The sequence below is a fragment of the Lytechinus pictus genome, chromosome 17, assembly GCF_037042905.1.
Source record: "Lytechinus pictus isolate F3 Inbred chromosome 17, Lp3.0, whole genome shotgun sequence".
NCBI lineage: Eukaryota > Metazoa > Echinodermata > Echinoidea > Temnopleuroida > Toxopneustidae > Lytechinus > Lytechinus pictus.
In genome coordinates, this window is record NC_087261.1 from 2,055,658 (window position 1) to 2,082,499 (window position 26,842).

At 35.2% G+C, this 26,842-nt stretch overlaps 2 protein-coding genes across 2 annotated transcripts in view; both read left to right on the plus strand.

Moving 5' to 3' along the window:
* Positions 1-13,611, plus strand: LOC129280767 (zinc finger protein 91-like). The gene is made up of 5 exons (XM_054916773.2): positions 1-178; positions 1,442-1,546; positions 3,399-3,478; positions 5,557-5,824; positions 6,900-13,611. Exons 1-5 carry the CDS (start codon positions 58-60, stop codon positions 10,109-10,111), a joined length of 3,786 nt encoding a protein of 1,261 aa, XP_054772748.2. The 5' UTR covers positions 1-57; the 3' UTR covers positions 10,112-13,611.
* LOC129280556 (uncharacterized) overlaps positions 10,780-26,842 on the plus strand; it is a 27,180-nt gene continuing 11,117 nt past the window's right edge. The window contains exon 1 of the mRNA XM_064112147.1: positions 10,780-11,720. Coding sequence (XP_063968217.1) covers positions 10,780-11,720 — 941 coding nt within the window. The remainder of the gene's footprint in view (positions 11,721-26,842) is intronic.

A 26,842-nucleotide genomic window follows, 5' to 3' on the forward strand; every position in this document is an offset into this window, starting at 1 on the left:
GATACAGCAAAGGTTTTGTGCTTCTAGTCTGAATTATATCACCATGTCCTGTTAGAGATGGATCAACAATTAGATGTCCAGGTTTACTTCACAGTTGAGGAATGGGCAAAGATCAGCTATTATGAGAAGATTTGTATCAAGAACATCAAAGAAAACTATGAGATGATGCTAAAAGTTGGTAGGTACAGTCTTTGTTCATTTGCGAATCTATTGTTGAAGGTAGTCCCATTCCACTCTTTCATGTAGGACTCGTTTTCATTCTTGCAATAACCTAAGAAATTATGTTAGAGCTTATGTGGCTCATGTTCTTATGTCATACTGTAGGAAGCTCACCGAACGTTAAAGGGGAATCCAACCTTATAGAAATCAAAAATAAATATCAGAGAAGGAAATATACCGTGTGAGTCAAATTCACAAATTCCCAAGTTAAGGAAAAAATATATCATCATGGTCATGAACACATAATTATTATACAGTGCGTCCCACAAAAAAACGAAACCGAGATTTAGCAATGATTTATCATAACTTCATCATGAATACAATAGACAAATGACCTATCATTGTAAAGCTTAGAATCTCCACTTTCAGCTGGTGTAACATACAGGATTTATCATTCACGTGTGAGTGAGTAAAGCAATTTGAAGAAAGGATAGCAAAAAGTAATTTGGCAGGGAGTATCAAAATTTCAAAAAGAAAATCACATGCCTAAAAAGTTCAATATCTGCTCTTTAATTTGATAGCTAAATCGCAGAAAATTGTCAAGAAATAACAAGGTTGTGTTTCTTTGAAACAATGCTTGTATTTCCATACATGTAGTTTCATGAAACAAACATGTTTTCACCGGTTTCCCACCTAAGCTATCACACAGTTACCAAAATCCTTTTGGATGGCTGATCGTCAACAAAACGGAGTGTCAAGTAAGTCTGAAAGCTATCATGTAAAACCTCTCCATTTTATGATATTATTGGAATTCAAGCCTTATTTTTTTAAACTAAATAGAACTTTGTTATTTTTTGACCGTTTTTGCGTAATTGAGATATCAAATTAAAGAGCAGATATTGAACTTTTTAAAAATGTGATTGTCTTTTTGAAACTCAGATATCACCTGCCAAGTGAATTTTTGGTTTCCTTTCTTCAAATTATTTTTGCTCACTCATGTATGAATGAGGAATAATCTAAGTTATTTCAAACAAAAGAGGAGACTCTAAGCTTTACAGTAGCAGGTCATTTGTCTATTGTATTTGTGTAAGAGGCATGATCAATCATTAATAAATCTCGGTTTTTGTTTTTTGCAGGATGTACACTACATGGCCTGAAAGAGTTTGTTCTCCCAAATAATATTTCTGTGTTTCTTTGATCCAAGTTCTCCAGGCCACATGGTTAAATCTTTGATATTTTTAAATAATGACACACTTTGCTTAAATTATTTTTGTGTACACAGGATTGGACGTCAGTCCACCAATGTTCATGCGACGACATCAGAAAGAAATTAAGAAAGAGATCGTAGAGGATAATGATGGCAAGAATGGGGACAAGAAATCACAAGGTTTGTGGAGCAATCCAAAACAATTGAGAAGTTACACAGTGGTAGTAAGAAAATAATCACTGTTGGTGAAGGTGATGATGGGCAAACTCTCACTTTTAAGGCAAGCTGGATGTCGCTATCTGTCCAAAGCAAAGCTGAGGAAAGATAGTTTGCCTCCTCACCACCTGAATTCAAAAGGTGATTATTTGCTTTATATTCCGCATCGGGATCCACTATAAATGAAGAAACCGATTTCAGTACTTTTCTATAAGAAAAGTTTTGATTTGATTTGAAAAAAATAAAGGTTTCCTTTGAAAATTAAATCCATTGAGACGATTATCATGCTTGTTTTAATGCTAGCGCATATGTAAATAAATAAAAAAATTGTGTGAAAGATGGTGCAAAGGTCAGTTCTTAGAAAACAATGTACTTTTGCCAATGTGCAAAACATGTAATTTTGTTCAAATCTGTCGGTACAATTTTATGACACACAATTACATTGTAAGCAATAATGACATTAAAAAGTTCATTGACATAAATATTGCATAGGTCTTTATCTGATTGTTTGTCTCTTTTGGTTGTGGGATGTAACACCATATACGTTCCTTCACCCATTTTGTAATCAGACAAAGAGCTCCCCTCGTATGTCCAACAATCTGAGCTTTTTGTAGTGCTCCCCTACTGCTCCCCTGAAAACTTTTAGGAGAGCTTTTTATTGCTCCTCTCATAATTATAAGTCCCTGCTAATCTAGACCTTTGCAGATACGAGTGATGAAGCCGTATCTAATTTGGGGTTAAAGGTTGAAAGAGGTCATTGGATATTGCAACAACAGGTCCAAATGATAGATTGAAATTGAACTTGGTTCATTATTTAAAGGTCAAGTCCACCCCAGAAAAATGTCGATTTAAATAAATAGAGAAAAATCAAACTAGCATAACGCTGCAAAATTTCATCAAAATCGGATGTAAAATAATAAATTTATGATTATTTTACAGTTTCGCTTATTTTTCACAAAACATTGATTTGCACAACTCAGTGACATGCAATTGAGATGGTCAATGATGTCCCTCACTCACTATTTCTTTTGTTTTCTATTGTTTGATACAATTTATCATTTTTTACGGATTTGACAAAAGGACCTATTTGACTGAACCATATAGTATTAAGCAATGCTAATTCCACATGTTCAGGGAGGAATTAATATTTGTTTCACTAGACAATAAGGAAAAAATTCAAATATCTCATATTTCATATTATAAAATGCAAAAGAAATAGTGAGTGGATGACGTCATCAGTCTCCTCATTTGCATACCGACAAGGATGTGCATATAACTGTTTTGTGAAATTAAGCGAAACTTTAAAATATCATAGCTTTCTTATTTTACATCCGATTTTGATGAAATTTTCAATGTTATGCTTGTTGGATTTTTCTGGTTTTATTCAAAACGACTTTTTGTTGAGTAGGACTTGTCCCTTAAGAATGATGATTCGCTAAAATTTACATAAGTTGGAAGAAAAAAATGAAGTTAAGGGTACATGCAGGGTTCGACATTAGCAGTGGCCCGGGGCAACCAGAAATGAGAGTCGGGCCACCAAATTTCTGTAAAAGCCCACACTTGGTGGCCCTTCACGCTACCAAAGTTTTGATAAATTGTAATTTGTTCTATTGTTTTAGGGCCACCAAATATGCTTTGTAGGCCACCAAGAATATGAAATTAATGATTCTGGTGGACCGATTGGGCCACCAAGAAAAATAGTTTGTGTAGAGCCTTGAGTACATAAATTTGATTTGCAATGGAGGAAGCATGAATTCAGATTTTGACCATTTTAATTGAATAATCCATCTTTTGTATTAATGTTTTAAATCTCTAGGATCTGCCGATGTTTATAACTATCAGGGAATTCTTAAACCAGGTCATATAGAGAAGAATGAGATTCCTGAGGAGAATACTGTAAGTATAAACAATGTGAGAAAACATGATTTACATACAGTGCGTCCCACAAAAAAAAGAAACCCGTTTTCAGAGATATATTTCACAATCATTAATCATGTTTTTACTATGAATTTGAAACTTACGGTAATAGAGGAATCGTATCTGAGACCAATAGCTTGGCACGTCTTTCATAAATACTATTAAGGCCTATATAAGAAACGATTTGCGCAGAAACTTGTGTGAATCTGAATGCACTCTCATTTCAGGGATCGGTGAGAGAATCGTAACAAAGTATACAAAACAAATGCTAATGAGCCAATCGTTGAATAAGCGCAGTTGTCGTAACACGAACCAAACTTTTCTGCGCAACTTGATTTTGACATTAAAATTTCCCTGCTCATGACTTTGTGAAGTGTTCGTCACGTATTAGGTATCAAAGTGTAGAGGAATAATTTTATTGTATGACGAAATAAATGAAATATCATAATTTGCCTTTGAAGAAAAAAGATGTGGGAATCCTGGTTTCTTTTTTTGGGACATGCTGTATATTAAGGGACCCATGCATACAAATAATGAATGTTCATGAGTGGAATGGACAGAATACTTCATAAAGTGAAAGATGAAATGATCCATTCAACGAGGCGTAGCAGAGTTGAATGGATCATTCATTTCATCTTTAACTGAATGTCCATTGCACAAATGAAAAGAACATTCATTATTTGGTTTATATGACACCTAAAAATTGAATCTTTTTCATATGAAATTTATGACTTTCGATGCAAAATATGGTCATGCAGTACGTGCTCGGTCTGCTGATTTTTGCGTACATACAACATGCGCACTTCAAACATGAGTAACATAGATTTTGTGGTGCCTGCTGTCTCGGTGCGCGCGTGCAATAGACAAAATTGTATGGATCCAAAGTTGCACGATGAATGGATCCTAAATTGCACGGTTGATGATGTAATTAAAAAAATGGGCTGAATAATCGATATTAAACAACCAATCAAATGACAAGGATCTACATGGTTTCATGCATTGGTATACTATATAGATATCCACCTACATGTACCTCCAAGTTCTCAATATGGATGATCAATATCATCACCACATTTTATGTGTCAAGGGTGAAAAATGTGAGGAAATGTCCTGTTAGGGCAAAAACCGAATCACCCTCGTCCTCAGCAGCAAAATTGTCATTGCGTAAAAAAAGCTTTTAGAAAATGGGTATGAATATAATTTGTGGTGATGCCATGTATACACTTCTGGCAGTGTAATGATTTCATGCAAAATTTGGTTTGAAAGGAAAAATATTTCTTGAGGATGTCAAATATTTTGGCATGTGCTTTGAATTCTTCGAACAAGCCAACTTTTGTGTGGTATTTTTCTAGCATAAAGGTGTAGTAATAAAAATAGATACTTGTTTTTTAGCATCATAAGACATTATTTTGAAATGTGTGATATTACTGTAATTTTGAAAATTTTGAATAGTCTTGTAACTATTTTATTGTCTTGCCCACCAGAGGTGAAGGCAAGACTTAGGATCCAAATGTTGTCCGTCCGTCCAGCCGTCACAAACATTTATGACACATAACTCCGCAACTGTAGGTCACTTTTGAACCAAACTTGGGAGGTAGATTTTGCTTAGTTGACCTGCATGTTATACTGCAGTCAGAGGTCACATGTGGAGGTCAAAGGTAATTTTCAGGTCAACATTAAAGTTTACATGCAAGACTCTTTTATGACACACAACTCCGCAACCAAAAGTCACTTTTCACCCAAACTTGGGCTTTTGATGAACTTAGGGGACCTGCATGTTACGCTGCAGTCGGAGGTCACATGGTAAGGTCAAAGGTCATTTTCAGGTCAACGTTAAAGTTTACATGCAAGATGCTTTTTATGACAAATGTTATTCCATCTCAGTTATCTCACAATGAAGTTTTGATATAATTCTGTTGCATACCCTCTCTCATTTTGATACAATTCTGTTGCGTGCCCTCACAAATCACGATATTTCTGCTTATTTTCATAAGTGGGCGAGACACAAAATCGCTTATTCCTTGTTATAATTTTTGTTTTGAATTTTGAATATTCAGTACACGATAAAAGTAGAGACTGAGTATGATGATGATGGCACTCCACTGGATGAGGCTAATTACACTGCAGGAGAACAAATCAATGATCTCATCGAATGGAGTAACTATGATGAAGCTACCCAGACACAAACCAAGCCAACATCAACAGGTGATCAGGGGAATCAGTCAGGTGATCTCAGCAGTCAGTCATGTGATCAGAAGACAGAAGGCATTTGTACGAGAAGTAAAAGACAAGCTGGTGGAAAGGTTAAATCTTTCCCAGAACCAGGTGAAAATAAAAAGACATTTGCCCAAATTTCCCTAGAGACCTGTTTTGTTCACATCCGATACTGTACACCACACTGTCAGAGCTGTCACAACAAATACTTTTTTACAATAATCATTACCAATTTTATCAAAATTACGGCATTATGGTTTTTCTTTTCAAATAATTTTTTTTTTCCATTTTAATAATGTGTGTATATAATGTATATTGTGTATGTCAGTGCGTGACACTAGCAGTGGTACGTCAAACAGTACTAGACCAGTAAAAATCGCTGTCGGGCCAGTAACTTTTTATAAATAGCCAGATTTAATTGTCCGGACATGACAAGTAAAAACCATCAATGTCGAGGAATCACTTGTTGATCTTCTTTCATGCCCTTGAAGAAGACAATTGGCGTTGTTTACAATGACAGTCATTTCCTCCACTACATCATGGTGATTGCAAAGGCCGCCGTGAACTCTTAGAGGTTGCATTACTTACATGTACATGTTCCTTTTGATTGCGTCCATGTTGAATTGAATGACTCGCCACTGCATACATTATTTTTGCATTGGATGTACATGTATATTGCGTGTGGTTTTAAGGTTCAAGTTGACACATTCCTTTTTTGTTGTTGGAAATTCCTTTTTTTTTGGTTATTATATTATGATTTCTTTTTTCTGCTTACACAAGATTGGCTGCTTTGCAGATTCATTTTGACTTCCTAAAAGCACTGTAGCTCTATTCAGGTATAAGAGGGGAGATTCATCAACTTTATGATAAAGATATTTTGATAAAAGAAAAAATAGAGAAAATATTGGCGAAGATTAATAAAATCCCATATAAGTTAATTTTTTGTATGGTTTATGAAGAAGAAAAATATTTTTCTTTAGTGATAAATAAATAAATAATAATGAAAAATAAATAAATAAAAATGAAGTTGGAGTGATGTGATGTGCCTGTTGATATAATGAATGCGAAATCATCCTTAACTTTCCAAGAAAACCATCTTCCAACCAGGGTAAACTTCCCTTCCAAAGAGTCATTCAAATTATTGTAACAAATTGATTATGTAATTTCTTATTCTCTTTTTCGATAGATTCTGGAATCTATAGATGCGAGTACTGTGAATCACCCTTTGCTATTCCTCTCATCTTAGCAAGGCATCTCAATTATAAACATGGAGTAGAAGGTATATTCCTGCCTTCATTTGCATCAAAGAAAGATATTCTACAGTTTTTCAAAGGAGACATACAAGGTCCGACCTGCAACACAAATAAATATTTACCTCATAGTAAAGAAATTACAGAATCAGAAAGAAACAGAGAAAATATGAGAGAGGAATCATGCGGTAAGATAGATAAGTGCCATGCACACGAGAAAAGTGATAAGGCATTTGTTTGCAAACAAAGTTTTACAGCACATAAACGTATCCACACTGGTGAGAAACCCTATGCATGTGATCAATGTAGTAAAGTTTTTCGTTGTAAACAGGATCTCAAAAGACATAGAAAAATGCATACAGGTGAAAAGCCCTATGCGTGTGATCAGTGTGGTAAGGCATTTAATGAATATAGTGATCTAAAAAAACATAAACTAGTCCACACAGGTGAAAAACACTACGTGTGTGATCAGTGTGGCAAGGCCTTTAGTCGAAATCAAGTTCTTAAAAGACATAAACTAATCCATACAGGTGAAAAGCCGTATGCTTGTGATCAATGTGGTAAGGGCTTTATTAGAAAAGAAAGACTTACAGCACATATACTTACCCACACAGGTGAGTTACCTTTTGTATGTGATACTTGTGGTAAAGCATTTCATAGCGGTGATGGTTTAAGAAGCCATAAACGGATCCATACAGGTGAAAAGCCGTATGTATGTGATCTATGTAGTAAAGCTTTTTGTTGGAAACGGGATCTCAGAACACATAAACGAATCCATACAGGTGAAAAACCCTTTGTATGTGATCATTGTAATAAGGCATTTAGATATTTAGGTAGTTTCAGAACACATAAACAGATTCATACAGGTGAAAAGCCGTATGCTTGTGATCAATGTGGTAAGGGCTTTACTCGAAAAGAAAGACTTACAGCACATATACTTACCCACACAGGTGAGTTACCTTTTGTATGTGATACTTGTGGTAAAGCATTTCATAGCGGTGATGGTTTAAGAAGCCATAAACAGATCCATACAGGTGAAAAGCCGTATGTATGTGATCTATGTAGTAAAGCTTTTTGTTGGAAACGGGATCTCAAAAGACATAAACAAATCCATACAGGCGAGAAGCCGTATGTATGTGATCAGTGTGGTAAAGCATTTATTCTGGAACAAACTCTCAAAAAACATAAACTAGTCCACACAGGTGAAAAACCCTACGAGTGTGATCAATGTGGCAAGATCTTTAGTCAAAATCAAGTTCTCAAAAGACATAAACTACTCCATACAGGTGAAAAGCCGTATGCTTGTGATCAATGTGGTAAGGGCTTTATTCGAAAAGAAAGTCTTACAACACATATACGTACCCACACAGGTGAGTTACCTTTTGTATGTGATACTTGTGGTAAAGCATTTCATAGCAGTGCTGGTTTAATAAGCCACAAACGGATCCATACAGGTGAAAAGCCATATGTATGTGATCAATGTAGTAAAGCTTTTCATTGGAAACGGGATCTCAAAAGACATACAAAAATTCATACAGACGAGAAGCTGTATGTACGTGATCAGTGTGATAAAGCCTTTGTCCATGAATATAGCCTTACAACACATAAACTAATCCACACTGGTGAGAGACCTTTTGTATGTGATCAGTGTGGCAAGGCCTTTAATCAACATCAAGCTCTCAAAAGACATAAATTAATCCATACAGGTGAAAAGCCGTATGCTTGTGATCAATGTGGTAAGGGCTTTATTCGAAAAGAAAGACTTACAGCACATATACTTACCCACACAGGTGAGTTACCTTTTGTATGTGATACTTGTGGTAAAGCATTTCATAGCGGTGATGGTTTAAGAAGCCATAAACGGATCCATACAGGTGAAAAGCCGTATGCGTGTGATCAATGTAGTAAAGCTTTTTGTTGGAAACGGGATCTAAAAAGACATCAAAAAATCCACACAGGCGAAAAGCCGTATGTATGTGATCAGTGCGGTAAATCGTTTATTCTGGAACAAACTCTCAGAACACATAAGCGAATCCACACAGGCGAGAAGCCGTATGTATGTGATCAGTGTGGTAAAGCATTTATTCTGGAACATACTTTCAGAACACATAAGCGAATCCACACTGGTGAGAAACCTTTTGTATGTGATCAGTGTGGCAAGGCCTTTAATCAACATCAAGCTCTCAAAAGACATAAACTAATCCATACAGGTGAAAAGCCGTATGCTTGTGATCAATGTGGTAAGGGCTTTATTCGAAAAGAAAGTCTTACAACACATATACTTACCCACACAGGTGAGTTACCTTTTGTATGTGATACTTGTGGTAAAGCATTTCATAGCAGTGCTGGTTTAATAAGCCACAAACGGATCCATACAGGTGAAAAGCCGTATGCGTGTGATCAATGTAGTAAAGCTTTTTGTTGGAAACGGGATCTCAAAAGACATAAACAAATCCATACAGGCGAGAAGCCGTATGTATGTGATCAGTGCGGTAAAGCATTTATTCTGGAACAAACTCTCAGAACACATAAACTAGTCCACACAGATGAAAAACGCTACGAGTGTGATCAATGTGGCAAGATCTTTAGTCAAAATCATGTTCTTAAAAGACATAAACTAATCCATACTGGTGAAAAGCCGTATGCTTGTGGTCAGTGTGGTAAGGGCTTTATTCGAAAAGAAAGTCTTACAACACATATACTTACCCACACAGGTGAGTTACCTTTTGTATGTGATCAATGTGATAAGGCCTTTGTTTGCAAACAAAGTTTTACAGCACATAAATTTATCCACACTGGTGAGAAATCCTATGCATGTGATCAATGTAGTAAAGCTTTTTGTTGGAAACGGGATCTCAAAAGACATAAAAAAATCCACACAGGCGAGAAGCCGTATGTATGTGATCAGTGTGGTAAAGCATTTATTCTGGAACAAACTTTCAGAACACATAAGCGAATCCACACTGGTGAGAAACCTTTTGTATGTGATCAATGTGGCAAGGCCTTCAATCAAAGTCAAGTTCTCAAAAGACATAAACTAATCCATACCGGTGAAAAGCCGTATGCTTGTGATCAATGTGGTAAGGGCTTTATCCGTAAAGAAAGTCTTAAAACACATAAACTTATGCACTCTGGTGAGAAATCATAAGCATGTGATCAGTGAAGTAAAGCTTTTTGTAAAAGGGTTCTTAGAAGATAAGAGCCAAACAAAGAAATCACAAAAACATGGCCAAGTGCAAGTCTTTATCCATTTGCATTTTGAAGGAAAACAAATCCCAAGAAGAGAATCAATCTTATTGGAAAGAGTAAAATGAAAGGAACAATTTGAAACAATTTTTATTAAAATCAGTTATGAAATAAGCAAGTTGTGGACGTATATTAGAGCTTGTTATACTTTCTATGGTTGTCCTCTAATTGGCATACATGCTTCAAAATGGCTGATTTTGTTGACAACTCTCCATTTGTTTTTGTACGTGCAAATTTTCAGATTTTCCCCTTTATTTTACATATTTCACATTATCTCCTCTTGACCTTGACATATGTGGTGTGAATTATATTTTCCCATGATGACATATTGTGCTCAGAAGGAGGCAAGAAGAATAATGAAAATCTGAAAATTTGTGTACAAAACAAATGGAGAGTTGTCCATGAAATTAGCATTTTTGAAGTACGTTTGCCAATTTGAGGATCCCCGTAGAAAGTACAACAAGAGTTTTCAAACTTCCATAATTCGCTTATTCTAAAACAAGTTTAAAATTGCTCCTCTCATTTTATTGTCTCGCCCACCAGAGGTGAAGGCGAGACTTAAGGATCCAAATGTCGTCCGTTGGTCGTCCGTCTGTCACAAACCTAATGACACATGTAAAGTGTAAAGATGAGAAAACCTATGTCTTTGACAAGTGTGAAGATGAGAAAACCTATGTATTTGGTAAATGTGAAGATGAGATAACCTATGTATTTGATAAGTGTGAAGATGAGATAACCTATGTATTTGATAGGTGTGAAGATGAGAAAACCTATGTATTTGATAGGTGTGAAGATGAGAAAACCTATGTATTTGGTAAATGTGAAGATGAGAAAACCTATGTATTTGATAGGTGTGAAGATGAGAAAACCTATGTATTTGATAGGTGTGAAGATGAGAAAACCTATGTATTTGACAAGTGTGAAGATGAGATAACCTATGTATTTGATAGGTGTGAAGATGAGATAACCTATGTATTTGATAGGTGTGAAGATGAGAAAACCTATGTATTTGATAGGTGTGAAGATGAGAAAACCTATGTATTTGATAAGTGTGAAGATGAGAAAACCTATGTATTTGATAGGTGTGAAGATGAGAAAACCTATGTATTTGACAAGTGTGAAGATGAGAAAACCTATGTATTTGATAGGTGTGAAGATGAGATAACCTATGTATTTGATAGGTGTGAAGATGAGAAAACCTATGTATTTGGTAAATGTGAAGATGAGAAAACCTATGTATTTGATAAGTGTGAAGATGAGAAAACCTATGTATTTGATTGGTGTGAAGATGAGAAAACCTATGTATTTGATAGGTGTGAAGATGAGAAAACCTATGTATTTGATAAGTGTGAAGATGAGAAAACCTATGTATTTGATAGGTGTGAAGATGAGAAAACCTATGTATTTGATAGGTGTGAAGATGAGAAAACCTATGTCTTTGATAAGTGTGAAGATGAGAAAACCTATGTATTTGATAAGTGTGAAGATGAGAAAACCTATGTCTTTGATAGGTGTGAAGATGAGAAAACCTATGTATTTGATAAGTGTGATATTAAGGTAGTAGTGAGAACATATTTTCACAATAGAAGGAAATTTATACAGATGACAAATCCAGTGGCCCGTATTCTGATGGTTTGATTTAAACTCAGGTTTAAAGTTGTGGTTTTACTATGGATAGCCAATAGTGGCATAAATCTCTATCAGTATAGTTTCAATGTATCTGCTCATTATCCTCTCAAACCATTCCTGCTTCAGAATGATAAATAAAGTAGCTTTCTTCACCATTCATGAGTTAGGAAAGAACATAGTACAAATAAGAAACACACAATGTATGACAAAAATTTGATAGATTTGGCCTTCCATAATTTTAGCACAGAGTGCGATTTATTAATCGAGACCATGTTTTTCATACAGCTGAATAGTATTACATTTATGTTCATTGTAATAAAAGACACTGAAAGGTCAAGTCCACCCCAGCAAACTGTTGATATGAATTAATGGAGAAAAATCAAACTAGCATAATGCTGAAAGTTTCATCAAAATAGGATTTAAGATAAGAAAGTTATGACATTTTAGAGTTTCGATTATTTTTCACAAAACAGTGATATGCACAACTCAGTGACAGGAAAATGAGACAGTTGATGCTGTTACCATTTCTTTTGTTTTTTATCGTTTGAATTATACAATATTTCATTTTTTACAGTTTTGACAATAAGGACCAACTTGACTGAAACATGTAGTATTAAACAATGCTAATTCCACATGTTCAGGGAGGAAATAATTGTTGTTTCACTTGACAATGAGGAGAACTTTAGAATATTTCATATTTTCGTATAATATAATATTTACAAAAGAAATAGTGAGTGGGTGACATCATCAGTCTCCTCATTTGCATACCGACGAGGATGTGCATATAATGTTCTGTGAAATCAAGTGAAACTTCAAGTGAAACTTTAAAATTTCATGATTTTTTTATTGTACATCCAGTTTTGATCATATTCTCAGTGTTTTTTCTCTTTTTATTTAAATCAACATTTTTGTTGGGGTGGATTTGTCCTTTAATAGAAGTGAGATTCTGAGATTGGTATACAGATCCTTGTCCCAAAAGTTTGTTATTCCAACTCATGGTTCATTTATAGTCTGATTGTTTGTTTAAAAACAAAATTATGTTTGTTTTTTTGAAGGTTCAATTGTCAGAAAAAGTAGAGCTTACTTATTATGAAGGTGCAGTTGTTTGGAAATGAAGTAAGTTTTTTATGGGGGAGGGGGGTGGGGTGCTGTTCATTTATTCATTTTTGTACGAATGAACCTAATTTCTAGACAATCAAACCTTCAGAAAAGTTCAAGTTAACATTGAAATCTTAAAACTCTTAAATGTCATGAAACTAGGGCATAATGGTAATCACTGATCATCTTGTATTAGTTTCAGGTCACATGAACAAGGTTAATTAAGGTCATTCACTCTGGCCGTGTTGGCATTGTCAAGATTGAAATCTGAATCTTGAGCAACGTTAAGGTTTGAAATGTCATAACCTTAGAAGTATGTGGACTGACGTAGTTTATGATACTTGGATATTTTATGAATGTTCACTGTAAAAATGCATCTTGATCTTATCCATACATGTATGAGCACAGTATGATACCCTTTGATGAATGAATCTACTGCACAGTCATATCTAAATTTTTCCTTCTATTATCCATTGTTCTGTGAACAATACCCATGTTATAAATATTGTGGTCATTTTGACTTGTTTAATGCATCATTCACATCTCTTCATCTCTCTTGACAACGGGTTTTATAAATTGTTTAAAATGTTTCATTTTTGTACTATCAAATGTAATGTAATGACTGTTTATTATTTTTTATGTCGGAAATGAACAAGTACGATTTTAAAATTTGAATATGCATTTCTCCTCATTTTTTGTTGACCATGTGACTTCTTCATTTAATCCTTGTTGATGATGCTATTGTCCCTTCCCTTAGAAATAATTGACTAAATGGAAAGAGGGGGAGGGGGTAGGGGATGGGGAGAGAGATGGTTTCAAGGGTGAGTGTATGTAAGCCAGATTGTGTGTGTGTGTGTGTGTGAAGAGAGAGAGAGAGAGGAGGGGGGTGGGGATGGGGGAGAGATTGTTTCAAGGGTGCGTGTATGTAAGCCAGATTGTGTGTGTGTGTGTGTGTGTGAAGAGAGAGAGGGGGGGTGGGGGATGGGGAGAGAAATTGTTTAAGGGTGAGGGTATTTAAGCCAGATTGTGTGTGTGTGTGTGTGTGTGTGAAGAGAGAGGGGGGTGGGGGATGGGTAGAGAGATTGTTTCAAGGGTGAGTGTATGTAAGCCAGATTATGTGTGTGTGAAGAGAGAGAGAGAGAGGAACGGGGGGATGGGGAATGGAGGAAAGAAAGAAATAAATGAAGAGGATGTGAGTTATACACGTCATCAAAACAGTTTGTCGGTAAAAAGTATATACATGATGTACTGGCTTACCTATTATGAATAATGATAATTATAATTAATTAACAATAATACTGATAATAACCACAATATTGATCATAATAATGATAATAATTATGATATTGATAATGTTGATAATGATAATACTTTCAAAATTAATAATAATAATAATTATGATAATAATGTAGATGATGTTGATGATGATCAAAATGCAAGTTTGATAAATATGAAAATGCCAAAGGTAACCTTTATTTTTTTTAATTTTAAGTCGTTACAGCTAAATACATATGAGACATATTGTCACGTACTACAATCAGGGGGCCACAACACAAAGCTTAGAACTTGTAGAACTTCTACGATTGATTACATTGACTACAATGTACAGTTGATTGTGAAAACCAAGCGTACGTTAATCGCTAACATTTGTGTTAATCTCTAACTTTCTGGGGACCCAGAGTGATGTATGAGCAAAGATCATAAGTTGAATTGAATCAAATTGGTTGAACAGCAGTTATACATATTCATGAAGATTGAAGTTCAACGACTAGTGTTCGCATAGGCGGGGGGGACTGGGGGACCTGTCCCCCCCCCCCCCAAATTTGAGGTGGGGGGAACGACCCCCCCCCCTAAATTTTTGGTTGATAACTTTTTTTATTTTTTTGCTTGTCAAATTTTTTTTGGTGGTCCCCGTAAAAAATTTAGGCTGATAACCCTTCTTTTTTTTTTTTGCTCGTCAAAAAAATTTTGTGGTCCCCCCTCAATTTTTGGGCTTCCGCCGCCAATGAGTGTTCGAGAGAACGACGACGGAATGGACGGACGGGTCCTGTAACACAAAGCTAAGCGAATTGATTGAGGCTGATTTTTTTTACAATTATGGTTACACACAATAATCAATGCAATCAATCGTAATATCAACCCCATGATCTTTCGCTAATCGTTGTGATACGGGGCCGAAAACCGCATTTCTCCCTCTACCACCCATCTTTAGTCGTCTTAAGTGGGTAAATAGGCTTATTGAATTCTAAAACACCTTTTTATAAATTATTTATTGCCTCCGATTCAGTTTTAGTATTTAGCAAGGTAAATTCGTCATCTCATCCACTCATCACCATGTCTACATTCATTTGTTCTACTGCCATTCCGTCCAACATTCCGTCTAACAACCATTTGTTCCAACAACCATTTGGTCCAATAATCACTTCGTCTAATCATATGGAGCTATTATAGCTCCATGGTCTAATCACCAGTTCGTCTATACCCATTTGGTCTCATATCCAGTTGTACTTCTTTTTATTCATTTCTCCCAATTAACACTAGTCCGTTTAGACCAATTGGAGCAATTTAGTCATATCATTTGAAATGATATAAATGGCTATTGGCTAATGGCCACTAGCGGATCCGCCCCCCCCCCCCTTGAGAGGCACAAATAAAAATTAAATTTGTAATGTAATTTGTAGAACTAAATTTGTAATATAAAAATGCCTTTAAAACAGACTTTCGAAAATGAAGTCCTTTTTTTTTGCTTGTCAAATTTTTTCTTGGACGAAATCACCTTAATTTTTGGTTGAAACCTTTTTCTTTTCTTTCTGTTGCTTGTCAAATTTTTACTCGGGAAAATGTGCCTCCCGGCCCCTTCGAAAAATCCTGGATCCGCCCCTGTAATGGCTATTGGACCAACTGGTTATTAGACGAAAATTGTGAGTGGACGAGATGGCAATTAGATTATGTGGATAGTGGACGAACTGATGATCGTAGACGAGTTGGAAATCGGACGAAATGGCATAAGACCAATTCAAAATAAACATTTAGCAACTTATGACGTCATTTTACCATTAAAACTACACGGTGCGGCCGGTCACGCCTACTCGTATAATGTATCCTTCACTCCAACTATGTTGAAGGAAATCACTCTCGACTGAATCCTCCAGACGGTAATAGGAATCTAATTCAGTTGGCTTTACCTTTCACTCTTCCTTTTCATCACTGATAAAACTTGCCAAGATTATTTTCCAAGTTCGAGTCTGTGGACTGGAGCCGCTTGTCTCTTATTTGAGCTTTTATTGTCCTTGGAAGAGGTTTCGGTCAACATATTTGGATCTTTGCTCAATTTAAATAGGATAAACTTGATATCAAGGTAAGCTTTCCATTTAATTACACATTTTCAAAACTTTTTAATACCCGAGTAAAATTTACTATAACGTAGAGAATGCATCACATGAGAGTCAACTGACTGAACTTTTTTTTTCTCGTCCTCTTAATGAGTTTTGACCTGCAATGGTCAAGCATTACCTGAGAATCTACTCAAATTGAGACAAATTCTGGAGTTCGCTATCCGAGTCATTTTGACTCGAAAATAGTCGACTCCAGCTCAGCCATGCATTTTTTTTTCGGGCGGGGGGGGGGTGAGAGTTTATATTCACAACTATATTTTATCCAGACGGTACAAGGCTGGTTATTTTTACCAAACTGCTAATTGCAATCAATTGCATTTCAATCGCAACTTTGAAAACGGTAGATCGAATTACATGTAACTATAATCAAATTTAACCATACGTGTGTCAATTATGCGTTAATGTGTGTTAATTCTTGGTCAATGAGAACACAAAAACAATTTCACTTACTCGACATGACCAACTCAGTTTTGGCAATAAGTGCACGAAATTTTAATGAACACCATACGACTTCGCGTAGAGTAAAAATTGCTTAGAACATTGACCAAGAGTTAAATTTTCATTACAGCTGATGATATATTTACACTGTTCAACAATGAATGAGTTTTACACCATGCACTCGTAATTTCAATGGTGTAAATATTGGGGGTTGCATTATTCCGACACCAAAGTAGCTTAGTAAGAAATTGTTATTAAAATATGAAATCAACAATAACTTAAAAGGAATAGCCATGCATGGAGTTACAGTATTCATCTTATCTGTATTGTGCACTACATGATTTACATCTTGCGTTTTGAAGTTTTCGCTATAATTATGTACTGTGCCAGTTGAAACCAAATTCATATAATGATTTATTCAATTTATCTTGTATCTTTGGAAAGGTGTCATTAGCGCAATGAACCAAACATTTTGAGGGGCAGACTTGTTGTAGTGGGTATTTTTTTATATATATATATATAAAAAACTGCGATCGAGCACTGAAAAATTATTTATTTTTTTAAATCAAATTTTATGACAAATTTTGACAGAAATAATATCTCATTCAAAATAATGTTTAAACTTCTATCATCAATATTTACGGCGAGCTTTCATCCACTCCTGTGAACCTTCTCAAGCCAAGTGATCAGTCACACACAATATCATATTTACCCCATTTCCCTTTCCTTTTCTGCCCTTTTTTCTTGGTCGTGAACATTCTATGGGGTTCATGGCCTCAAAATTTTGTTCGCCAGTGGATGGTACTTTTACAGGTCTAAAAGCCACCGCACGACTGGGCTACGATCCGATTTTGCACAGCAAAAACGGTGGTGTTAACCGGTGTACATAGAGGACCACACCAGTGATTTTACACCGGTGTTAAATTGGTGGTGTTAGTTTTACACCTATAGGTGTTATTACAACACCTATGGTTGTTACATTTACACTCTTTGGTGTTATGTTCAATATCTAGGGTGTGGTCCTCTATTAACACCAATTGCATGGTGTCAGTTTTAACACCACAGTTTTTACAGTGTGGAACAAATCGCATTTATTGCTTATTTTCTGAAAATGTGAATGAAGAGTATCTTTTCTTTAAATTGAGGTTCAAATTAAATGTAAGGATACTTATAATAGTTTTGGATGATTAAGCCTTTGTTTTAGAGTAAAGGTCAAATGAGTTTTAAATCGTAGCCAATCGTTGGTACAATTGCTCTGACGTCATTACGACTATAAAAGAGGTATTAATTTTGCTTTTTATTCTAATAAAGATGAAAGCATAGTCACAGATTTATGTATTCGTACGATGATTTAGAATATTACACGTACCGTGAGATATTCCATATCTCGATATTAGCATCAAATTCTACTACGTTTTATTACGAAATCGGGTCGCAGACCAATCGGAAGACGTAGGTGACCTTGTGTGAATAATAATCCGGCAGAATACCCGGATGCGCTGGATAATAATAAAGTTAGTTACTGGGTTTTTCTCGTCTGCCTCACGTCCCCATTGTTTCCTGCTCGCAATTTTAAAAATCACGTGCAACTTGATTTTTCAACCAATCAACAGCGCGCATTTTGGATTTACGATTGATTTTTGACTTGCGTTTAAACGCAACTCTTTCTGCAACGGACCTCTGGTCTGTCTGTTGTTCCTTCATTCTTACCCATTACTGCTGTGATCCTAGACCCCCTTCTCACAAAGACTTAAAACTATTGTAACCATATGTCACTATGGCAACTACCATGGTAACATGGCTCAGCAGCCAATCACAATTAAGGTTTTCCATGGTAGTTACAATAATAGCAAATTTACAATTAGTTATTGTTAGCCTTTATGAAACGGGCCCCTCATAGTCCGATGATATGAAATGGAAGCAGTTGTTATGGTTGTCTGTATTTATTTTCCCTCAAAGATTAACCAATGTGTAATTAAGATTTGTTAAAGAGTACTCTCACTTTTTTATGCATTTCGTTCTTGACTTACCTCGGAATGATTATGATGTTGAACTGGAAGAACTTGACCTATTAAGGAAAAATCGTTAATTGCCTATAAATCATTAATGTGTGTATAATGTATACGGGAGTCATAAAAAAAACTCGAACAGTAAGACCTGCATGTATTAGAAGTGTCCACGATGTCCAACCCTCACTGAACCTAAACCCACTTCGAGCTAAACAGGGCTCTCTCGAAAAGCAGTTTTTATGTACTGAAGAGAGTACGTACCCTGTTTAAAGAAAACCGAAATAAATGAATAGATAGATAAATAAATAAATAAATAAATAAGCACTAATGATTATGAAGTTTATTACAATTATCACTTACAAATTATACTTTTCAAACAAATTTACTTGTATGATATTTACGGTCTTTTTTTAAACTTCTAAGAAAACTGATCTGAATCTAATGTTATGATTACATGTTTATATAACAATAATAACTAGGATAAAAAAAATTATATCGTATGACATCTTCGAAACAAGGAGAGATTAAAGAACAGTGCCATATAAATAAAAATAGTGAAATCTATCCGAACCAGGAACTAAACTGTCAGACAATAACCCAATTAAGAGAACAATAATTTTAAAAAAGCACTTCACATATTGTTTTCATGGCTGAGAAGTACTCGTCTTTCTACTCCATTTAAAGTGATTCTTTTTTCGTTTGATTATATCATTTTGTGAATGTATAACACTTCCAAGCTTTCACAAAACAAACAAAAGGGAAACGTTTACAACAAATACTGGCAAATCAGCAATATCTCTTGGGGGTGTGGGCATGAATAGATCCCGTGAGAGAGAGGAAAGGTTGTGAAGGAACAATATCATACTACAGAAGAAAAGATGATGAAGAATGAAATGAAAGACGACTATTGATCGACAAATCATGGATCCTGCTATAAAAGAGAGCAAGTTTAACCGTCAACTTTCTTTGCAATTCCTCTTGGATTGGATATATCGATTGTCTGAGGACTTCCTTAGAAAAGATGACAAATAAAAATTCAAAAGTTTCAACAAATTTTCACTCTCAAAGAAATTACGACAGGTAACATTATGTTTATAGCTACTGATTTTTAAATATGATCCAGATAAATTCATACAGTTTTATCTCTACGCGCCTATATATTCCGAAGCATCATTCTTGTTTAACTATTCTTCCAGCGCAGTAATCCAGATCTTCATTTAACTTTTTCGAAAAGCACCTACTGACCTGCATGGGGCGCCTTCTCCCCCAAAAGGATCCACCAGCAAGAGAAAAAAATAGAAAGAAAAGGCTGAAATATTTTATTGTTTTCTAAACATTATGGTGAGAGTCTATCACAACTTAGCGCTTCTAATTTAAAAAAAAATGCAAATTTCTTCTTACTAGCGACTTTTAAAATTTGTTCTTTACATAGTGTTTGACCCCTTTAAATTTTAGGCTCATCATGCCACTGCAAGCACCTCTGCGTGAATTATGGATTCGTAAAGAGTCTGTCAAGATTAATGTAGCCATGCACTTAATTGGTAGGAGGAGGGCTTTGACAAAAACATATTAATCAATTCCACAATACATGTACAAAACAAATGCCCTCTAATTACTCAAACTAACTTCATTTCTCTAGTATAATATAGTCTTACAATTAAAAAAAAAAAACACACATCCATGATGGACCATGTATATATACACCTTTAATAATTTATTCATTTTTACATTTATTTTTAGAGACGTAATAACATCGAACATTTGTCCTTGTGCTGCTGCCAAGTCAAGTATATATAGCAACGGTTATTTCACATCTTCATTCTTAGAAGTTCCAAATAGTTGATGATATTATAATTTTGACAAAATTCCAGAAAACACCCTTCAAATCTTTAAAGGCAAAGTAGGTCGCTTTGAATCTGAAAACGACATTATTTTCTTTTTTAAAGATGATTTACGCCTTTTGATAGAATATTATTAGAAAATGATTATTATAGGCAATTCGCAGCCCCCCCCCCCAAAAAAAAAGGAGACAAGAAAAGGATGAGGGGTGAAATTTGATATTATTTTCTGAATATTGTGTTAAAATATATCTCAAAACAATATTTTTCATAAAAAAGGTCAAAACAAGTTCAGTCGCTTCTGGTTCTGGTACTAAACATTGTAAGTCCTACAATAGGCTCAAAATCAGCGATAGTAAAACTTATTTTATTCATTATAGCCATGTTAACCGGAAGATTTTCTCGCGGATATCCTTTCAATCGCCATTGAATAAAACTAAAACCCGGAACCTACACTGGCGTGTAGATGGGAGGTCCTCCTCCCCCAGATAATAACGATGATGATAATAATAATAATGATAATAATAATAACAATACTACTACTAATAATAATAATATAATGATAATAATGATAATAGTAATAATGATAATGATAGTAATACAATAAATGAATAAGGTAAAATGAATAAATAAATGAAATTTAAAATTAATAAATAAAAATAAAATGAAATAATAAATATAAAAATAAATAACAAATCAAGATTAAGAATAAAAGGGAGGGACGAAAAGAAAAGGGAATGGAAAAAGGGTGAAATATGAAATTATTTTCTGAATGTTACGCCAAAATTTATCACAAAATTGGATTCTTGCTTCAAACAGGTCAAAAATTCGCTCGCTCGCAGCTTTTTAGAATTTTTTGCCCCATAAGCCATAATTTGGCTCCCTTAAAAAAGAGATTATTACGCTACTGATAGTATTCACTGATAAGGATAGTGGTATCATCCCACCCCCTCCATCTCCTTCATACTAGTATGGCGCAGTAATCACTGTAAAAACGAATCAATCACGTAATTAATCCACTTCGTGATTAACTTGTTTCTATTCAGAATTTGAAATATCATATTCATTCTCTTTTTATGTAGATCCTGCTCAGAATTAATCAATATTATGAGAAATGATTATAGGACATATATATATTTTTTTCAAATCTGTTTACATTCCAAGTGATCTGGGGTCCGTTTCATAAAGAGTTACAAGTGTTGTAACTTTGCACTACCATGGAAACATAGCTCAGCAGCAAATCAAAATCAAGGTCACCATAGTAGTTGCCATTATGGCAAAGTTACAACAGTTATAAATCTCTCACTCTCTGTAAAATGGGCCCCAGATCCTCATCAAATTGGATAAGCGTGTTTTAAGAAAGTATATATGTATATCAGCAACTGAACTAGTTCCTTATGTACACAGAAAAAAGTTCACTATTTGATGTCGGTAAACAGACGACATGGCCGAAACTTAATCTATACCCAAAGAGTGTTTTGAGAGGGAAGCTGTGCTAATTTCGCTTTCCTGAATTTACACTGGTCTTGATATATATATCCTGTGTTGACTTTCATTATGCATCAACATATCTTCATATCGCTCAAGGAAAATTGTGATATATTGGATTTGCGTTGTCAAACAGGTTATACATCTAGAAATAAGCATTTCGCAAGAAGTTGACTTAACAATCTAAGAAATTGTTACCAAGCATAATTTTTGTATATTTTGAAAGATTGATTCGAACACTCTTAAAAATGAAATGTAACATCGTCAATATAAAGGTTGGAAGAGTGACAACCTATTCCAATTGCCCGGGGGGGGGGGGGCAGTCAAATGTATTGCTGTACACACGCGTGGTTAAATTATTTTCAAACACCCCCTAAGCGAGTTTTTTCTCTGTGTGCAAAATAACCCCCTAAACAAGTTTTTCGCGGGCTTTATTTACATATTTTATCCCCTAAACGAGTTGTCGCCAGAATATGACCCCGGGGAAAAAGCTTGGGAGAAAAAACATACCCTAAACACGTTTGGCTAGTCTTAAAAAAAAGCTTTGGAAAAAACATACCCTAATTACGTTTGACCCTGCGATTGACCATTGACCAGTCTTTCAAAACTACCCTTTTTTTAATCGGTGTTTTTGATACCCTTAACGAGTGCGCGCGCGGCCCGCGTCCAAAACTGAAAAAAGGGTTGTCACTCCTCCATCCTTTCATTCTTGATTTAATATTTCATTTTGATTTAGAGTGAAGTTTGAAAATAGGAATGATGGGGAATTACAGGGATGTGAATATTTGCAAACAGGGACGGGACCAGGGTGTTTTGATGGGGGGGGGGTGGGCTTTGGGTGACGTTTTTCCTCTTTTCTTTCAATATTGAATAGCAGGGGTACTATACAATCACTTCCGTACTTTTCTACTTACACGTGTATACACTTTTCTTCCCTATTCTCCTATCCCCTCTTTTTTCATTCCTCAAAGATTCCCAGGGGTGCTTGCCCCCGCCCCGTGAAGTGACCGCCCCTTGTTGGTTGTCCAACTTGCTATTGTTTACGACAAAGAAGGAAGAAAATGTCTTAAAGAGGAAACAAACTTCATAAACTTGCATGATGTATATGCAAGAGAAGGAAAATAGAGATAGGAATTTCAAGATGGAAAGAAGGGATGAAAGAAGAAAGAAATATTAGAAGGATATCAGCTGTGCAAGTTTCCTCCTGGCAAAAGCGTTGTGCTATTTATGTAAACTGATGATGGATAAGATATGGGATGCACATTACTCCAGTCAACATGCTTGCAACATGCACTTGAAAGAAGTTTAAACCCCGGTTATATCAAGGTTTTTAAATTGAAATAATCTCTGTTTTCTGAGACTATTACTTAATCTTAAAGGTTTGTATATAGTATAAGTAGAGACAGTAATTACCAAATATCACATGAATGCATTGATTTTTTTCACTAAAATAAAATCGAGTTGTTTCATTCGATTAAAAATAATATTTAGGCATACTCTTATTTTTTATTCGCCCCATGCTGTGTTGAATACATTTTAAGATATTAATTTTCCATATACATAAATAGTTCAAATCAAACAGCTTTTGGAGGAGCCGTGGTGTAGTGGTTCTGACTCTCGCCTTGTAAACAGAGGGTCGTGTGTTCGAATCCCACCACGGTCTGGCGTCCTTTGGCAAGGCGTTAAACCACACTTTGCCACTCTCGACCTAGGTGCTAAATGGGTACCCAGTAGGATGTGAAAGTCATTGTAGCTTGTCCAGTACTGTGTGCGCCTTACCGGCGACTGACTGGAATACTCCCCAGGGAGTGAAGGATGTGCACACATTGCGTGCGGGAATGACTGATTATTGAATCCGATGACCGGGGTAATAATATATCTGTAAAGCGCTTAGACACGTCGTTCAGATGTATTAAGCGCTATATAAAAAAAGCGGAAGCGGATACCATTTTTTCCTCGCTTTTTTGCGTTTACTCATTTTGTCTAAACCCTCCCCCTCTCTCACTCTAGATATTCCGGTCTCTCGCCATCTCTCTGTCTTTATTTTCTCTCTCCCAAAAACGTTAATCATTACGACCCCACCCCCTCTCTTGCACTTTCTCTCTCTCTTATTTCCATTTAGATAGAAACAATAAAAATGTGAGGAAAATGAAAGATATATGTATCAAATCTCTGAAAGTGACACAATTACGATGTGACTTTGTTGCACGTGCATCGATTGTACATTGGCATCTTCAAGACGTAATAGGGTCAATGAACTCACTAGACTGTCCATGATTTATAACACGGAAATTGTTATTTTAAAGATTTATACTCTCCAAAACACGTAATTTTCTACGTTTTCATAAACTATTGTGTATGTAGAATCCACACGAAATGATATGAATGAGAATTAAACAGTCTTGAAGAATTTTCTTTTAATGCCCGGTAATATAATTATTTCTATGCTTTATTGTAATTCTACATTATTACCATGAAGTAATAGCTTCATGTTATTACAATCGATGAAAAAAACATCTTAAAAGTCTTATCTATTTTAAGCTATTTTGTACATTGTGTGTTTCTTCTTTTTCTTTCACATCCGTCCACATAACCGAATTCGTACACCTATATATTACAAAAAGAAGGCATAATACATTGGCTAAAAGGCATTACAAGTCCGATTCAATGGAATTTTGCAAAATTGAAGCAAAACAATATTTTGAATTTTGTTTTTATATGTTTAGATATTTATTTGGGGGCGTCGTGGTCTAGTGATTACGAATCTCGTCTTTCAATCAGAGGGACGTGGGTTCGAATCTCAGCCACGACGCGTTTTCCTTCAGCAAGAAATTTATCCAAATTGTGTTTCACTCAACCCATGTGAGGTGAATGGGTACCAGGCAGGATTAATTTCTTGAATGCACCAAGCGCCTTTAGCAGCTGGAGCTACAGCCGGGGTAATATATATATAGTGCGCCATTGAATAGGAAACTATAGATAATCGGCGTCTCATAAATGCTATCAATATATTATTATTATTAGTAGATTCTTATTTCAGCCATCAGCCAAGAATAGATAAAACATAATTTTTGACTTGATCGCAAAATTTGATATTAAGGTGCGGATAAAGGGGGGGGGGGGGTGAGAAAATGTACGCCCCAGATTTTTCTGTTAGATGATTGTCTCCATTCAAAAAAAAAATTGAAGACTGATGACCACCCCCCCCCCCCCCATATTCTTTGTTTACCCTTAACAAGATACTAATATAAAAATTTGATTTTAACATTGAATTTTCCCGTAATCATTAATACTTCTCGAATCGTTGCTCACAATCTTCAATGGGTAAATCTTATGACGTCAAATTTATAGGTTATATTCCAGCCATAACATTTCCGTCCGGAAATCCAACCGGAAGTTGTCTTCTTCTGAGTGAGAAGCGTTATGTTTTACATCCGGTTCAACCCGTTGTTGCTGTGGTTAGTTAATAAACATTGAAAGTCAACATTCATACTTTCTCGCTTTGATATTCTGGACAGTGGCGTAATGAGCCAACAATTTTGAGAGGGCCAGATATGGCGTATGGTGTAACATTTTTATTTAAAAAAACTGCTGGCGAGCAAAGTGAGCGAGCAAAAAAAATTACATTTTTATTAAATAAACCAAATTTTGTGATAGAGTTTGACATAATATTAAATAATATCATATTTCACCCTTCTCTCTTTTTTTCTTGGTCGTGAAATTTGTATTTTATTATTTTTTTTTGGGGGGGGGGGCAAGCGCCCCAAAGCCCCCCATCTGTACGCCACTGATTATAGAGGAGATAATAATCAAGAAAAGAAATCAGTTTTTAAATATTAGCAATGCAATGCAAAAGTATGTTTGATTTCCGTTCTACATAACTGGATTATAAAAACAAATAAAGACGTATTTGGCACACATTTTCAAAATAATTGGTAAATTTCGTTTAGCAACAAATTGTTCGTTAGATTCCCGTACACTGCGTTGATCATGCCCAGTGTAAAAAAAACTGCTGGTAGTATTCTGACCAATATTTGTCACATTAATGTTGGATAATGTTTAAATTTTGATTGGTTAAATTATTTTCAGAGCTACTCTGGCAAACGTAGTTACATGCGTTTCGTTGTCCAATAATAAGCACGATTGATACTTCATCGCCAATTATTGGTCAATAAAAAATAACACATGCATGTTTGGTAGTTTTCACTTACACACGACTCGGTATTCTCGTGACCACCATATAGTTTGAACATTAATGTCAAATGTTTAAAGGACAACATAAAAAAGGACTCAAAGACGGTTAAGGATTTGAAAAAAAAAAACACTGATTGACCATTTTAAAAGTGCAAAAGAGTTCAGTATAAGAAGAAATGGATTGCCCTTAAGGACGTTCCACAGTTAAAGTGAAATCCATGTCATTTTCACCAAACTTTGCACATAGATACTTTAGAACCTTAATATTCGAAATTTGCAAAAATTAACATAGGTCCATGTGCTTGATTTTTTGCTATAGAGCTTCAAAGTTCACCCAAATTGATGTTCTTAAGAATTGCGCATTCAAAAGAATTTGGCATTTTTAGACCGCCCAAGATTACTACAATGAGTTTAAACCTCTATTACTCAGTCAAAATACATGAAAAAGTCATCAAATTTCGCAAGAAAGTTGATAATTTTATCGTTAGAATGGAGAATCTATTTATAGTGCTATTTGTTTGCAATTTTAAGTTTAACAGCACTG

What these genes read in the sequence shown, in the direction of transcription:
- LOC129280767 (XM_054916773.2), top strand. Translation starts at nt 58, where the DNA reads ATGGATCAACAATTAGATGTCCAGGTTTACTTCACAGTTGAGGAATGG. An exon ending in TGAGATGATGCTAAAAGTTG is followed by an intron (nt 179 to 1,441) that starts GTAGGTACAGTC and finishes TTGTGTACACAG; the next exon opens with GATTGGACGTCAGTCCACCA. An exon ending in TGGGGACAAGAAATCACAAG is followed by an intron (nt 1,547 to 3,398) that starts GTTTGTGGAGCA and finishes TTAAATCTCTAG; the next exon opens with GATCTGCCGATGTTTATAAC.